Source organism: Primulina eburnea, chromosome 8, assembly GCF_022965805.1.
Source record: "Primulina eburnea isolate SZY01 chromosome 8, ASM2296580v1, whole genome shotgun sequence".
NCBI lineage: Eukaryota > Viridiplantae > Streptophyta > Magnoliopsida > Lamiales > Gesneriaceae > Primulina > Primulina eburnea.
Window position 1 is genome coordinate 41,363,747 of NC_133108.1, and position 17,217 is coordinate 41,380,963.

At 33.3% G+C, this 17,217-nt stretch overlaps 1 protein-coding gene across 2 annotated transcripts; it reads right to left on the minus strand.

Moving 5' to 3' along the window:
* Positions 1 to 6,615: 6,615 nt before the first annotated feature.
* Positions 6,616 to 15,722, minus strand: LOC140839836 (valine--tRNA ligase, mitochondrial 1). Of its 2 annotated transcripts, none has more exons than XM_073206794.1 (21): positions 15,597 to 15,722; positions 15,311 to 15,382; positions 14,699 to 14,761; positions 14,400 to 14,569; positions 14,237 to 14,309; positions 13,662 to 13,727; positions 13,491 to 13,574; positions 12,984 to 13,061; positions 12,708 to 12,791; positions 12,494 to 12,573; positions 11,977 to 12,034; positions 11,585 to 11,887; positions 11,324 to 11,494; positions 10,772 to 10,971; positions 9,723 to 10,125; positions 9,074 to 9,325; positions 8,489 to 8,989; positions 8,038 to 8,144; positions 7,713 to 7,812; positions 7,450 to 7,595; positions 6,616 to 7,014 (listed from the first exon to the last, which is right to left on the minus strand). In XM_073206794.1, the coding sequence occupies exons 1-21, from the start codon at positions 15,714 to 15,716 to the stop codon at positions 6,843 to 6,845; spliced, it is 3,303 nt and encodes a 1,100-aa protein (XP_073062895.1). In that variant the 5' UTR covers positions 15,717 to 15,722; the 3' UTR covers positions 6,616 to 6,842. The 2 variants fall into 2 exon arrangements, with proteins under 2 accessions (XP_073062895.1, XP_073062896.1); XM_073206795.1 differs by having other exon boundaries at positions 15,613 to 15,692.
* Between the last annotated feature and the right edge of the window lie 1,495 nt (positions 15,723 to 17,217).

A 17,217-nucleotide genomic window follows, 5' to 3' on the forward strand; every position in this document is an offset into this window, starting at 1 on the left:
TGGTTTAATATTAATACTTTTAACATTTTCCAACCTTTTCTGGTTGTTTCGAATATATATATATATATATATATATATATATATATATATATATATATATATATGTGTGTGTGTGTGTGCGCGCGCGCGCGCCGGCAGTATGAGTAAAAAGTGAAATGGCATTTACTGATGGTAACCAGCAGAAATCAAATGATCACAACATAATTAGAACTTTTGAGTAAAGTTCCCATGTTTTTTTATTGAGTTTGAGTCTAAGGTCTACAAAAATAATTTAATGGGAAACATAACATTCATTCATTAATTATCAGAGATTAATTAATTATACACACACACACACACACACATATATATATATATATATATATAGTTTAAATTCAAAATTAATTTTACATATCCATAATTCTGTACTGATATCTATATTTTCCATGCTACGTCGCCAATTTATGTTAACTGAATATCGGTGCATATAATATTTGATGTGTGTAAAAATGATAATTAATTATATCAACACGTACGTCTGAAAAATAGCTGAAGAGTTTTCAAAAAGAAGTGGAATTAATGAAAATTTTGATTCTTACAATTACAGTAATACATGTATTCCTTCTATAAATATATAGTTTCACAAACCGACAAACTCAAAATTATTATTTTTGTGTGTGTGTGTGTGTGTATTTTGGGAAAATTAATGTTTTACAAAATAAAAAAAATACATCTTTTTTCTTTACACGAATACATGCTTGAATTTATTCAAATTAAATTGGGAAAAAAAAATCTAGATATTAGCAGAGAGTTGTCAATTTTCCATTCCCGATGAATGTTTCATGATCCACCCGTGACACAAACCCCACCCCTCCTGTGTGCAGCATTGCGTTTGGCCTAATATAGGAGGCTATGGAATATGTAAATAAAATTTAGTTTTTTCATTAAAAAAATCGATAATTATACAAAATTTATAATAACCATTTCATTTTTAATATTAAATTATTGACATAGCAACGTGACTAGATGCCTATATTATTTCTTTTATTTATCCGACTCATTTAATATATATAACTTATTAATAAATATATATATGGAGCAACATATATTATATACATATATGTATGTATATATATGTGTGTATATTGATTATAATAAAGTATGTTTCCAAATAATTGTGCAGTATGTTTTCATTTCCGGTGGAATTAAATAGTATTCGATTTTAACTGCTTTTGGCATTATGCACTTGGATGTTTCTACGAAACGAATTATTCTTTCTTGCTCCTCTCTCACGTATATATTATTATTATGCCCCACCAATTGCAGATCTCCATCCCCCTCAAATAATAATTTTACTAATAAATAAATAATATATGAAAGAGTAGTGTCACATTAAAATTAATAGTAAATAGATGAATATTGCAGTGGAATAATATAATTTATCACATAACTAAACTTTGATGAATAAAATAAGACATATTTAAGATTGTACAAGTGCACACACTTGTGTATTACATCGGGGCAAAAGATTTACTAGAAAAGTTTAGCAGTTTACAAAATCAACACTATTGAATAAAGAAAAGCTAGCTCCCTTAACGAAATGAGAGAGCACGATGCATCCAAAACACATTTCAAACCAGACAACCAAAAATACGGATGCAGCGTTTATGAAGCCGAAATTCTATTTGATGAACAATATACTAATAAGCATTGTGTTTAAGTGTTGTGTCTGCGTCTCTTCAATACTCCACAACAACACAGCAATACCCCTTAGCTTCAGCACTTGATCTCTTCGAAGTAAATCGCCAATGCGCATGTTTACTGCTTACGATATATATATTCCTCCTCATTTTTATCTCCACATCTATCTTTGATTAGTTATAAGCTTCCTTTGCTCTATAACTTATTCCTTGAATAGAATCCTACAAGATATTGAAACAAGAGCTTCATTAAGAAACAAACTCTTTTAAATAAATATATCATATCTAAAGCTTATCAGATATCTGAATAGTATAAAAAAAACTAGGAAAATCACAAGTAAATGTTTTGAGTAAAAATATATTTATATTAAGAACAAAATTATTGATAGGTATATGACAAAAACTTGTGTAAGATGGTCTCACGGGTCGTATTTTGTGATACAGATCTCTTATTTGGGTCATCTATGAAAAAATATTATTTTTTATGCTAAAAATATTACTTTTTATTGTGAATATTGGTAGAGGTGACTCATCTCACAGATAAATATTCGTGAGACCGTCTCACAAAAAACCTACTCTAGGTATATACTCGAACTTTAGAAAAATATTAAATTATTTGATTTTCCAAAGGCATTTTTTTCAATAAATCCAAATAACTACACATTCGTTCAATAAGACTGCTTTTCTTTTTTCAAAAGCTAAACAATTGTATTATAAAACCATATACTTAGAACTGAACCTATCTTAATCACAAATTAAACTAATGCACAAGTTTTTTTCCTTTTTGTTGTGTGATTAAAACCATCTCAATCGCTAGATTATTGCACCATTTAAGAATATTTTTTTTATGGGAGCAACAAGTACTCAAACCTAGTTTTTTAAAAATTAAATTTCTAATTTAAATCTACAAACTTTTTCTAGCATAACATAGGCACATTCCATAATCCATAGTATATAATTATATTAGAAGTTGAATATGAAAAGGTATTTTACTTTTCAAAGAACAAGAACCATGCATGCACATGCACACGTAGGGACACATGATGGAGACCTAAAATTGTTTTGTCCAAACACATACGACACCGCTTCCATCCATCCCTTGCATAGATTCCTCCACGCGTTTCCCGATGCGATTATACGACTTGACATAATTTTTTTCTTACAACCTTTTTATTGATCTCGAGAATCGTTAGTTGAAAATCGTTTTTCAGTAATTAAAAAAAAAGGCGTGTTTAGTGTTTAAATTTTCAATGTCCCTAGACCCTATGTAGAATTTGTACAACCCCTAAAACAAGAAAAAGAAATTGGGTATCATTCTCTAGATTATATATCGTATTAATTTAATTTATTTTGAAAATCTCCTAATTATATTTATTAATTTTGAGATTTGTATCATCAAAAAATAATCACTCTATTATTGGGAAGTACACCGACGATTTGGCTACTCATTGATCTTGGTGTGTTATTTATCAAGTAATATAATATATAGAAATCGCAATAATTGTGGCTTAATTAATATGCTTTAAAAGGATGTCCAATGAAATTAGAAAGATTAATCATTGTTTTGAGAAAAAAAAAACTTAGGTTTTATCGATTCAATTATTCGATGAGATATCACACTCGAGAATCTTATCATCACCCAATTAATCAATATTAGAAATTTCAAAGTAAGAGTCTATTCGAAGGTTGATATAATTCAAAGGGAAATCGTAATTTTGATTCGATATGTTTGTCTCTTTGTGATTTTTATATTTTATATTATCAAATTTAAATTATAGCCTTGTATCCTTTAATTTTTGGTAGTTTTACGCCTTTTTTCGGCTGGCTTGTTGCGTAATATCATGTCGGGACTGGAAAATGATTAAAATTGAAATTTAAAACAAAAAACTAACAAAAAAAGAATAATAGAATTGAAATTTGACGAATAGAATACCGAATTTTGCAACAACAAAAAAAAAACAAACAGATATACATTATAAAATTTTCAAATTTTCATAATTCATAATATTTATTAAGATAACCAAAACTAACATTCCTTGTCGGAAGTCAACATAATATCAAATAGCTAGGCGAGTGCAAGTCGACTTAAATGGTTCGTATTTACACATTATCAAGTCAATTGATTGGCTCATTTCGAATTAAACTGTTAAATTAATTAGAAGATTTCTCCAAGTTGCAGCACAAGTGGACTTTGGAAACGCCGAATTAGATGGAGACGTTTTAATTAAATTATAAATATACTTTTTTGTGGAATATATCTTATGTTTATGGATATATATCCATTAGACGGATCAATCTGATCATACTTAAAGTAAAAAATCATAATTTTTTGATATAAAAATAATATTTTTTCATGAATCGATCAAGTCAAAAATCTATTTCACAAAATTGACTCGTGAGATAGTATCTTATGTTTTTTTTTGTTGCTTTTAGAAATAAACCAATAAAAAAAATCCTAAAAACACAACTTACACGTTTTCATGTACAAAACAATTCCCTTCTTATTGGGACTAGCCACACATGCCGCTGTCTATTTATAGGAAAATTTAAAATAAATCAACAAAAGGAGTATCCAATGCTAAATGTTCGACCCCAATTCATGTATGCCCATCTCTATATTTTTTTAATACTTATACAAATCCATTAAATTTCTTCGGGATATTTAATTTGGCCGTATGTATATAAAATTTGCTCTCAATTAACAGATATATACATACATAGAACATATATATCTTTCGTTTGCTTAAAAACTGAATTTCAAATAACATTTAGAGAATTTAGATATGAATCGAGTTTTTTCCCAAGAAATTATTTTTAACCATGAACTCTGAGGTTGTGTTTGACTCGATTGATCAAAATTTGAGGAAATGATTTCAAATTATTTAAATTATGGGAAAATGTCAAATCCATTACAAAGATGATAAAATAAAAGTCTGTTTAATTTTGAACATTCTTATGCATCATAGCTATATGGACAAGCGATTTTTTATACAAAAAAAAAAAATTGATATTTTAGAGTAATTTAATTTATGCATAAATAATTGCTCCAAAAGGTGAAATCGCTTACCTTAGACGTCCCTCACCCCCGGTCCGACAGGATTGTAAGAGGAGGTAAATCATGGTGACTCAGCCAACCAGCAGCAGCTAGACCTTATGCTACGTCGCCCACAAGAACTCCTCCTCAATTTATGCATAAATAATTGCAAGGTCGCCAGTTTACACATAAAATTTAATTAAATTTCCCTGTCCTTCTTACGTGGTCTATGATTAAATTTAGACAAGGAGAGTACATGAGTGATCATCGCCCAATAATGGCAAAATTTTATGTAGTGCCCAAGTTGAAAAGGGGTCTGAAAGTAGAATATACAAGTCAAGGGACAAGTTATTCATCCAGTCATCGTATGGGGAGCCGGACCGGACCCTTTATTTTATATTAGGCGATTAAAAATTAGGAAAATAAAATTAGACCATCTCCACAAATTCACACTATTTTTGTGCAATTGAACTATTTTTATATAATGTGATGAATTTCAAAGTACATTTCCAGCACAAAAATCATTTTGCAAAAAATATATACATTAATTTTTATATAGTATGTCTCTTGTGAGATGTGTCAACTATGTCCATATTATTTATCATAAAAAGTAATTTTTTTTTACATGACCCAAATACGATATCTGCATCAGAAAATTGATTCATAAGATCGTTTCACAAAAGTCACGGGTCAAGTAGAAATGCAAAATCATCATCATTATGTCATCATAAAATTAGCAAACTAATATACTTTATGAAGTAACATGGTCATGACTTGGCCTGGAGCTGTCGGCATTATATACGAGAGAGCATTAAAGTTAGGTAAACAATACCATTCCTGCTAGGTGTGCATAAATCTAGCGAGACATTATAAATTCCTCCGCAAACATCTCTGACCTAAAAATGGTTTAATAATTATTTGATTTGACATTCGATTAAATAATTAAAATAAATGGCCTAATTTCAGTTTTCTTTTTCCCATTTGAGTACCCTGCAAGTCTTTGGTTGCCTTTCTTTTCAAACCTAACATATATAATAGACGATGCAGCTCAACTCAATCGACAGCTTGTGATAAAATGGATTGATATTATAAATAATAAAAAAAAATGTTTATAAAATATATTAAAATTGAAATTTTATAGGAAAAACTATTTTATCAAAGAGAAAGAAAAAGACATGGAGTCATACGAATATTGTACAAGGAATTCCCATTAAGAGCAGGCTGTTTCGTTAATTCGCGACAACTCGGTGGATTTAGTGTATGCAGTTTGAGAGGACCTCACCATCAAATGGAAAATGACCCAAAAACTAAATTAACCAGAAAGGAAGACAATTGAAAATTACTGTCGATTTCATTAGTTAGTTTAGTTGCACGAGATCGAGACAGGGTGGACTTCTGGTTGCATCGTTGGATCATGTCTTTGATTATCGGGTATGTTTTATCCAAATGAAAATGAAGTGTAATTTCTCGAATTTCGAGGTGACTCGAACCTGTGACCCATTTTGATCCCGGACCAATGCTCCGATGTAATCTACTGCGAGGTCGTAATTTGTGGTAACATGCGAATTTCGAGGTTACCCGAACCTGTTTCATCAAGTTGTGCTGAAGCCTTGTAAGGATGGCAAATGAAACGAGTGTCTTACGAAAATAACTTAAAAGCCGACTTGAAGGAGAAAGGAAACAAACAGAGCAATGCCAAGAAATCCTTTCGAGTATTTGTGTACTCCCTAAACATAATTTCAATATATTAGTTGAATCGATTATAAGGGACATGTTACAGAAACAAATTAATAATATATACTAGAAATACCAAAACATTATACTTGAACAAACATGCATTAGAAATACCAAAACTTAATACTTGAGTATTGACATTGCTTATCTAACATGAAAAAGAAAATATCATAAATATTGTAGCAGCAAATTTAAGGCTCGAAGCCATGTTTTAATTTTTTTGCAAATTGATGTCTCAATCTCTATGTTTTTTCGAATGATTATTGTCTTTGAATCAAACTTGTTTTAATTTCTATAAACATCAAACAAGAGATGAAACACGAGCTAAATAAAATTAAAGGGAATTTAGAAGCACAAACTGACTAAAAACCTGAAACGAAGGTTCTTTTTCAGGATTAACGAGCTGCTGCTGCATTTTCTCGTTCTAGATGCTCACTAGCTTCCTTTAAGGACAACAGCTCTTGCAATAATGTTGCCAGTTTAGCCTCATTGGTCACACGAATATTGGCTGGGACCTTTTCTTGGTATCCAGGAGCACTTGTTTTCTTCTTCAAGCCATCACATTGGCTGCAAAAGAAATTCACGATCAACAAAGAAGAGGGATGAAAACTTTAATCCCTCGTCCTAAACATGGCTCGTGAAACATAGGAATAACTGGGACCAAAAATTCTAACATAGCACAATAAACTCAATCTGGGTCCAATACAGATCAGAAATTCATGCAATCATCCGTGGTTAGGCTTGAGAACAAAAGATATGTGACATCATGTAACCGAATCAAACAGATTTGGGATCAGTTTCTGCACAAACTGATATTAGACATCACTGAACCCAACTAGATTGGAATAGAAGCTGAGAATAACGAAGATGTGAGGTTTCAGTTAACCCACTCCAACTGGTTATGACTGGATTTGACTTTAGCATAATAAAGATATTCATCCAATTATCCATTCACAGTATACAAAAATAATAGTAAGAAGATGAGTTTGAGATATCTTTTACGTTTGTATATCCTCCATCTTCTTCTTGATCTTGTCGCGTTCAGCCTCCACATTAATGCTCCCTCGCAACTTGAGGTGAACTGAAAAATTTTCATTGACCACTTCGAGTATACAACCCACTGGAGCAGCATCACTCTCACTTATAACCTAAGAACCATTTTAAAATTCAGAGATAACTGTTAGGACGGGTAGAAGAGGAAATAATCTGAATGTGCATAGTGGAAAAATCAAATGAAGTAGACATAAAATAACCATGTAACATACATCCAGAGACGATAATGTGGCAAGAGTTGCAATCACCAGTTCATGGTTCTTGATGGTTTCACATGCATCGTTTGTTCGACAACGAATAAAAGCTGCTCGCCTGGAAAATAGCGGCATTTTTCATAATAGTCACAGAAGGAAATAATCCATCTTATTCATAATTCTACCAGCAAACAGGCCCAAAAACAAACATAACCCACCGAAAAGTGAAAACACAAAATATGACCATGTTTCATTTCTGTCATCTTATCCTTAAGTCCAATAAGCATTATATAGTAATAGTCTATTCTTTTAACGCGATAGCGGCAAATAATTTTTTCTTTACCTTTCATGCCTCTCATTTGGTGGCAGCTGTGACCGAAGGGCCCTCAGTGATTTCACTAGAGACTCGACTACATCCATCTCCAACTCCACATCTTCATTGGTCCAACACTACAGACAGAAAAAATGGAATGATGGAGACTTATTATGAGCAACGAAACAATCATCTCGCCTTAAAACCATAAATCATTTCCACGTGCAAAAAAAACATCCAGCATGAAGACCACAAAATATTAGTGTTATTACAATGTATAAAACAGGAATAACTGCAGAATACAAACAGTAAATCAACAGCATAAGCAGATTATGGAGCTCCATAGAACTGCCATCAAAGTTCTTGCAACAAATAAGTAGATAGAGCTACTGTAAATACACAATGCCTTTAGGTTGAAATATAAATGAAGGCATTGACTCACGGTTTCTATCTATACACTATAAAATTTGTATAGATTTACCTCCACAAGTGACGGATATTCACATATCATAATTGATTCTTTCCTTGTAAAATCTTTCTTAGAAGGAAGACGCTGCCACAATTCTTCAGTGATGAAGGGCATGAAAGGATGAAGTAACCGTAAACCATTATCCAAACACAACCACAAGGTATCCTGTGCAAATCTTCTTGCAGACGCATATGCCGGATCATTATCAGTAAAATATGGCTTAATTACTTCAATAAAAACATCACACAATTGAGATAGCCACCATGAATATACAGCTGTTGCGGCATCAGAAAATTCATAGGAATCTAGAGAGACAACAGTTTTTGATATGGCTTTGTTAAGCACAGATAGTATCCACTTGCAGCTGAAAGGCATGGCAGCAGGAACAATCTTGGCTGGAGGAATGTAATCATCTCCAAGTTTACTCATGGCAAACCTTATAGCATTCCAGAGCTTGTTACACCATTGTCGGTATCCAACCACCCTTTGAATGTCCAGATTTATTTTGTCCGACTGAGAGAAAAATACAAAACTAACCTCTGAAGCGAAAAAGAAACTTGCTGAAATTTCTGGAAATAAAACAGAATAAATATTGACCTGAGCTGTATATGACACAAGGGCAAATCGCAGAGCATCTGTACCACATTCAGGAATTCCATTAGGGAAGTCCTTCGCTTGCCCTTCTTTAGCGGTTTTCAATTCATTAGGATCCAAATTACCCTCCTCCAGTCTTTTGTGAAGATCTTTCAGGGCTACCCCATTAATCACTTCTAGAGGATCAATGACATTTCCTAACGACTTTGACATTTTGCGTCCATGTGCATCCCTGATCATAGGATGCAAGTAAACCTGCACATAGTTAAGAATGAATCTTCATTTGCAAATTCCATTACTAAAGTAAAGAACTATAAGTAGTTGTAGATCCTAATTGCTTGCATGCAGACCACTATCAGCTGCATTAGGTCAAACGGAGGCCAGTGAAATGAAGCCAGTTTCAGGAGGAACATTCCGTAACTTATAAAAACTTTCTTTAACCTCCTTTTAAAACACAAGCACGGCTTGTGAAATAAAAATTCCAAAAACAAGCATCATCTAGAGTACAGAGACGAGTTAAAGAAAAAAAGCCTTCAAGTTTAAGTTGACATCAACAAACAAGAAGGAGGCAAGCAGAGAATCAGCAAGTATAAATTTTTAAACTTGAATGCCTTGTGCATTTAGCAGGAAATGTACTAGAATGCTTGGTCACCTTTCCAAAGGGTACATCACCTCCAAGCTTCATTCCCAACATCACCATACGAGCAACCCAGAAAAAGAGGATGTCATGACCGGTTTCCAGGACAGATGTTGGATAGAATGCTTTTAGATCATCAGTATCATCTGGCCAACCCAACACAGATAACGGAAAAAGACCAGAAGAAAACCAAGTATCTAAAACATCTGGATCATGGAACAGCTGGAATTGCTTTCCAGTATATATTTTGCTAGCCTCCTCATAAGCCTCTTCCTCATTCCTAGCAACCACCCAATGGTCATTGTATGCACCAAGTTCCTTCAATTCGTCATCATCCAACATTGCATACCATGCCGGAACACGATGACCCCACCACAGTTGCCTTGAAATGCACCAATCACGAATATTTTCAAGCCATCTGCAATGTCCAGAACCCATTTGTTGATAACGAATTCACAAAAAATGACATTTGACCCGATGACATCATATTATCAACAAACTCTCACCAGAATCCAGATCAATTTAAGTGTAAACCCCATTCAATCAACCAACAAAAGAAAAAGCAAATAAAAATATCTCATTTTCTTCTAAACCATATCATGTAAAAACCTGGATAAATCTTATTTTTCTTCCAAATCATATCCTATAAAATCCTAAAACAAAATTATCAGTGTTCTAAATTGCGGTCGAGGTGGCAGGCGATAGGCAGCCCTCGACTGCACCGCCTACGCATGAGGCTGGTGTTTCAGGCGGCTTAATAGCATTAATAAAATGATGAATCTTTATTAATTATCTTGTTAGTTTGTATTTATATATTTATTTGCACATTATCTAGATGATAATATTATATTGTATGAAGCTTTTTTGGGCTTAAACATTATTAAATTACACATCTTACATAAAAAATGATGACAATTTGTGATTATATTGCACGATTGTATATGATTATCTATAAAAAATTATTCTACAAAATTCGACCGCCTGGGCGGCCGAAGCAGTAGGCAGTCACCGACCGCCCCGCCACCGCCATTTGCAACCTTGAAAATTATCAAACAACATCTTACCTTTTCCATTCAGCCACATATTGTTTTGGGATGATCTCCATTTTTGGATTTGTTCCATCCATGACAGCATTAAGACCTTGTTGCGCCATGCTTTTGCAGTTGACATACCACTGGGGCTTTATGAGGGGCTCCACCACATCATTGCTTCTTGAACAAACTCCAAGGCGCATCTCATTATTTTTATCACCTCTATATAGTCCCTAAAAATGAAGGAAAATACTATGATTTGATGGAACTTAATATCAATAAAGTTTCTTGGATTCTTAAACAAGAAAACAGCACAAATTTCCTGGTACAAGATTTTAACAGAACCTTGTCTCTAAAAGTTGTATGATAAACTAAATGGAATATATTAGATGGTTTCTGAAGGACAAGTTGAAATCCATATGTATGTATGTATGTGTTTTAATGTGAAACAAAAGCATACAGAGATCCATTTGAAAATAGATTCTGCCACATCACTCAGGCTAACTTCATTAAACGGTCTACTTTAACCATTTCATCGCAAATAAACCATTAAGTACCTTTTCCAAAAAAAAAACCATAAAGTACCTTTTCCTTTAATGCTTCTATTAGAGCCACACGAGCTTCAAATCGTGGCATCCCAACAAAGTCTTGGCCACCATTGCTATTTATCTTTCCATCATCAGTAAAAATGTTGATAAACTCAAGATCATGACGCTTTCCCACCTCAAAATCGTTAGGATCATGGGCCGGTGTTATCTGCAAAATAAATCATGCCTTATTATAGCTATTGCTTCTTTTGGAAGAGTTGGAAAAATCAATTACACTCATTCAAAAAACAATACTCGCCTTAACAGCGCCAGTACCAAAATTCATATCTACAAGTAGTGCATCACAAACTATGGGAAGTTTCCTCCCATTGAAAGGATGGACAACAAATTTCCCATGTACATGGCTATATCTTATGTCATTTGGATGTATCGCAATTGCAGTATCACCCAACATTGTTTCCACCCTGGTAGTTGCCACGACAATCTCGCCTAAGCCTCCTTCCAAAGGATAAGCAAATGAAGTCAGCACTCCAAACTCCACCGGTTTTTGGTATCCAGGAACACGTAATGGCATTCTCTCTTTGATTTCTATATATTCTACCTAATAATGTCAAGGAACTTCAGAAATTTTAGAATTCACTCGTTCTTATTCATAAGAAATAACGGTGAGTAAGAACTGTGGTATCTTACCTCAATATCAGATATTGCCGTCCTCAAGACGCAATCCCAGTTCACTAGTCGCAGATCTCTGAAATTAAAATGAGAACAGATCTTAGAAACTGTACACCCTATTTCCAGGAAACAACAATTAAATTCAAGGTTCATTCAAAACATTGAAAAGTGGAAATGAATTTAATAAGTGGGGGGTGCACATACCAAATAAGAGATTATTCTGCCGAAAGGAATCATAAAAGATTAAAAACTATGAGAATACTAACACGATAGCATGATTTTGTGCTTATAACAAGTCGTTTAAACCTCACTGACTCATATCTTTAGACATCAGGACAGTAACAATTATAAGTGTAAAGTTAGGCCCTACAGATGACTTCAATTGCAAGCGTAAAACTAGACCAAGTATGTGATGTTCAGAATGACATACTGAAACAAATACTCAAACAGGAAGCAAGGCTACCAAGAGCAAACCGAAACAAATAGCTCCAATACATAAAAAAAATGTTATAACAACTTTACGGCATCACTATACCTATATATAAGGCCTTCCTTGTAAAGTCTTACAAAAGCCTCGGTCACAGCCATTGATCTCTTCTCATCCATGGTAAAACACTATTGTGCATGTGGTTTCGTGGCCAAATGACAAAAAAATAAGATAATATAAAAAACTTCATGAATTATCCACACAAAACTTGAAATATTTGATCAAAGAAAACATGTGAGATAGCAATAATAAAAATTATCACCTCACGAGACCAATCTAAAGATGCACCCAAACGTCGAAGTTGTTTGAGTATGGTGCCCCCATACTCATTCTTCCATTTCCAAACCTACTAGCAAATGCTCTAAATCAGATCAATTGTATCTTCAATATTGTTCAGAAGTAATGGCAAGAGAACTAATCCATTCCACACATTAATAGCTATATGTGTTTTCACGAGTTCCAAGCATCGATAAAGGGATATTATAGCCCAAGGGAAATGACCATAACACAAGAACATGATATAAATGGTCAAACTCACTTCATTAACAAATGCTTCCCGGCCAACATCATGCCTAGTCATTTTCATTTCCCTCATAATTTTCTTCTCCACGACCACCTGAAAAAATTGCAATTTGTTTGGCAGTCAACAAGTCTACCAATGTAGCAATGGACATCACATGGACCATCATAGAACTCCAAATCTTTCAAAAACAATTCAATTAATTCTAGCACTGTGACTTGACAGAAACGCCAAATATATTTTTAAGTTTTTCAATGATATTTCCACGATGCATAATCAAAACGGCCAGTTATATCCCAAATCCTCCAGAGTTTTACCAAATTTGATTTCTTAAGATAAAGACCTTGTGCATCATCTCAGAACATCAAACAACACACGGTGATTATGAGCATTATTCAGAGTCAATCCTTGCATAAAGGAGAAACATCAACCCCTCCCAGAGAAATCACCCCCCACCCAAAATCGCATAAATGAAGCCACGCAGATACCCACGAGAAAATTTCAAAAGAAAGCCAATCACTCAACCTGCGTGGCAATTCCAGCATGGTCCATACCAGGTACCCACAATGTATTATATCCAGACATTCGTCTCCAGCGAATAATTGTATCCTGGAGACAAGTAGTCAAAAAATAAAGGATAAAAGTATAGTTCAGTATAAACTCTAGCTTAGAGAAAAACACATCCTGCTAGAAGACCTGGATTGCTGCCGTAAGAGCATGACCAATATGTAGGGCCCCAGTAACATTGGGCGGAGGCAGAACCTGTGCACTCAGAAGGTGAAAGGAACATCAAGTCATTAACAAATGTTTAGAAACCTCTTGCAATTTGGATTTTCTAACTTCTCTCCTATGATAATTGTAAGAAACATATTTCACTGTATATCAGCACATGGAGACAGTAGACATCAGCAATTTCAAGAACTCACTAGATTCCATTACATTGAAAAACTCTTAGAATGATGTGTCAATTAAAAAAGGTTGTAAAAAACATACGTGATTTATTATGAAATTGGTCATTGGTAATTCTGCATCACGCAGAAGTTTGTATGGTCCATATGCAACTATTACCTAACTTTTCAGAATTCTTAATTTAAGTGGTACATGAATGTGTTCAGTTAGTAGAATCTACGTATATGTTACCTACATTGAACATAAAGATATAGAGAACACATGGATCACAGACACACCAAACAAGGTACAAGCAGTTTACATTTTATTGTCTTCCAGGTGTGACCTAACATCAAACGTTATGCACAACCCAAGAAACTCACAATGACAAAAGGCTTTTTGGAGCTCTTCTCATCTGCCTCAAAAAATTTAGACTTCTCCCACCATTCATACCACCTAGATTAGACCCGTAATGCAGAAGGGTTAGAAAGAGAAAACATATAGAGCATTATTGTTTGTAAAAGAAAATTTTCGATTCTAACATACGTGCTCTCCACCACATTGGGATTGTAAGTTTTTGCCATTTGACGAGATAATTTTTTCTTCTCACCCAAAGCTGTTTCTGGGTCCTTGTACTCCTCGGGGTTTTCCTCCTCCACTTCCCTTCTCGAAATTTTTTTCTTCCCAGGCTTAGGATCATTAGCTGCTTGTTGTGCCTTGATTTTCAGATAAATGGGATGAGGATAGCATCATTTTTTAACTTGGCATCATCCCTAATCTCAAGGGTGGAATCATTCTCAAGCTCAAGGGTAAGCACAAATACAGGAAAATGTGTTGTAGTATACCTGAAGTTTGGCTGCCTCTGCTTTTTGTGCTGCCTTGAGTTTTTTCAAATCCTTCTCTCTAGCCTAAATAGAGAACCCATCAAAGATGTGACCCCAATAAGTAAATAGAAGGAGACGCCAGTTCTAGTATTCGAGAAAAATCAAGCAGGGATAGTGGATACACACGCCATCTATGACTGAAATGGCCTCCAGTCACGTGATCACATCAAAACTGAGCATGTAATGCCTCATCTAATCAAAAGTTCGTAACTTAAATGCAGATATACATATAGAAGTATGTGAGAATTTTTTTAGGTGTGTCCATAAATTGTGTGCAGACAAACTATGCCAATTAAAACCAGTTTGATATGAGGAAAAACTCGAGTCAAATAGGTGGCAATGCAGAAAATCGTAGTTACCAGACAAAAGCAGACTCAAGATCAAACACAAAGTTTACACCTTTGATTTCTGCCACCCTGATGAAAAATACTTAAATCCATACAAAAATTTTACATCTTCAATTTCAGCAACCCGAGTGAGTGATACTCGATTACGCCAACTAGAGGCCTCATAATTCACTACCAAAAGAAGAAAGAAACTATTTACTAAATTCAAGAAGATTGCTGCCCGCACCTTTTCTTCTTTCTTCTTTTTATTGTCAAGCTCTTTCTGCGTCAACTCCTTCGACTCCATTGCTCCCCCTCCCTGTCAGGAGAATATCATGTTACCTCACAATCGCTCTTTCATCTCCACCAATGATCTTAAACGCCACCATCAATGGCGTCAATGATAAATCCACATAAAAAAGGAAAATTATAAAAAGGTTGCGACAGAATCAGAGCACATGCAGCAGCTAAGAAGCATAACAAATTAAAGAAAATTACAAAATGAAGTGGCGGAGCGCAGGGGAGAATAAAACCTGATAGGAGAGAAACCTGATTCCGATGAGATGGGGGTGCGCGGCGGCCGCGGCTAAGAGATGTAGGGTTTTGGCAACGGCTTCATGTCTTTGTAACGTATATTTACTTATAGCTCGCATTTGGTATTTTTTTTACGTTCGATTATTTATTTTTATTATTATCTAGTTTTAAACATTGTTTTTACTTCATTTCAAAAAAAAAAAACATCGTTTTTACTTATTTATTAAATTTTAGAAAAACTTCTGTTTTTAAAAAGAATTGTATTTTCTATGTGATTACTGGTTTACTAAGTATTAAGTAATAATAAACTAAGTACTTGATTTCTTCTGTTTTTTTATTAGATAAAACTCATATTATCGAATAATTATTAAATTAAGATATATAATGTATGATTGAGCCTCATATGACACCGTTTCATAACGGATCAATTCTACTGATATTCAAAATAAAAAGTAATACTCTTAGCATAAAAAGCAATATTTTTTCATTGATGACTCAAATAATAGATATGTCTCACAAATACGATCCGTGAAACCGTCTCACACAAGTTTTTTCCATAATGTATTTGTAATCTCTTTTACAATTTACATTGTTTGGTCTTTCAGAGTTTTTGTTCTCACCAAACCTTCATAGTTGCTTTGATATAATACAACTTAGAAGTATTTAGTGAAATGGTTAAACCGAACCATATTTGGACTATAAAATAATATTTTTTGACATGATAAATAATATCTGTATCACGAATTAAGTCAAATAAGATATTTATCTCACAAAATTGATATGTGAGCCGATGCTATATGAGTTTTTATATATATTTGAATATCACTAAGATCCATGGTAACCTATATATATATATATATATATATTCAGATATCTAATACTTGTGTATGAGATTGGTAAAGACATGGATGCTTCCAAAACAAAATTTCACACCTCAAATTGTCAAAGCCTCTTGACTTAGGACACCACCAATCTTATCAAGGATTTTTTTTACTTAATTCATAACATTTGATTGTATATCTTCTCGACCATGATTTTTTCCTAACCTAGACCGACAATATTTATAAGTTCAAAACATAAATTTCAATTTCAAATATGTAAATATATAGAGATAATACCATAAGCTTTTAAATTCTTGTACTTAACTTAAATCAATAAATAGATAAAATAATACATAAATATGATAAATTTAAGTATGATGCATTAATTCTCATATTTATAAAAGCATAAAAATCTAAAAAATACAATATTTATTTGTTTTTGAAACTAGAGCACATTAAAAAAATGCTAAATATTTGTCAAATCATTATCAGATATGCTTAATCATAATTAAAATAAAAAATAAACATCAAAATTATAAACCAAATTTATTATTTTGAAATAAAAAGACATACTTTCAAAATAAAAAAATTTAAAAATAAATATATGCGATTAATTGTGCTTAAGCATACTTAATTAAACGACTTTGATTATGCTTAGTTTGGTCAAACTACAATTTAACCGTATTTCGCCGCTTTTTCCTGAAGCGGGTCGTTTTTTTCGAGCTTCAAATTTAAACGAGCTTTTTAAAACATTGTTGGTTAGTGCAACATTCCTGCCCTCCCTATTTATTCACAAATA

Excerpts from the sequence above, each read along its gene's own strand:
- LOC140839836 (XM_073206794.1), bottom strand. The coding sequence starts at position 15,716 with ATGCGAGCTATAAGTAAATATACGTTACAAAGACATGAAGCCGTTGCC. Across the intron at positions 14,762-15,310 it reads AAAAGAAGAAAGAAGAAAAG|GCTAGAGAGAAGGATTTGAA; the intron begins GTGCGGGCAGCA and ends TTCTCTATTTAG. Across the intron at positions 8,145-8,488 it reads AATATCCGTCACTTGTGGAG|TGTTGGACCAATGAAGATGT; the intron begins GTAAATCTATAC and ends TTCTGTCTGTAG.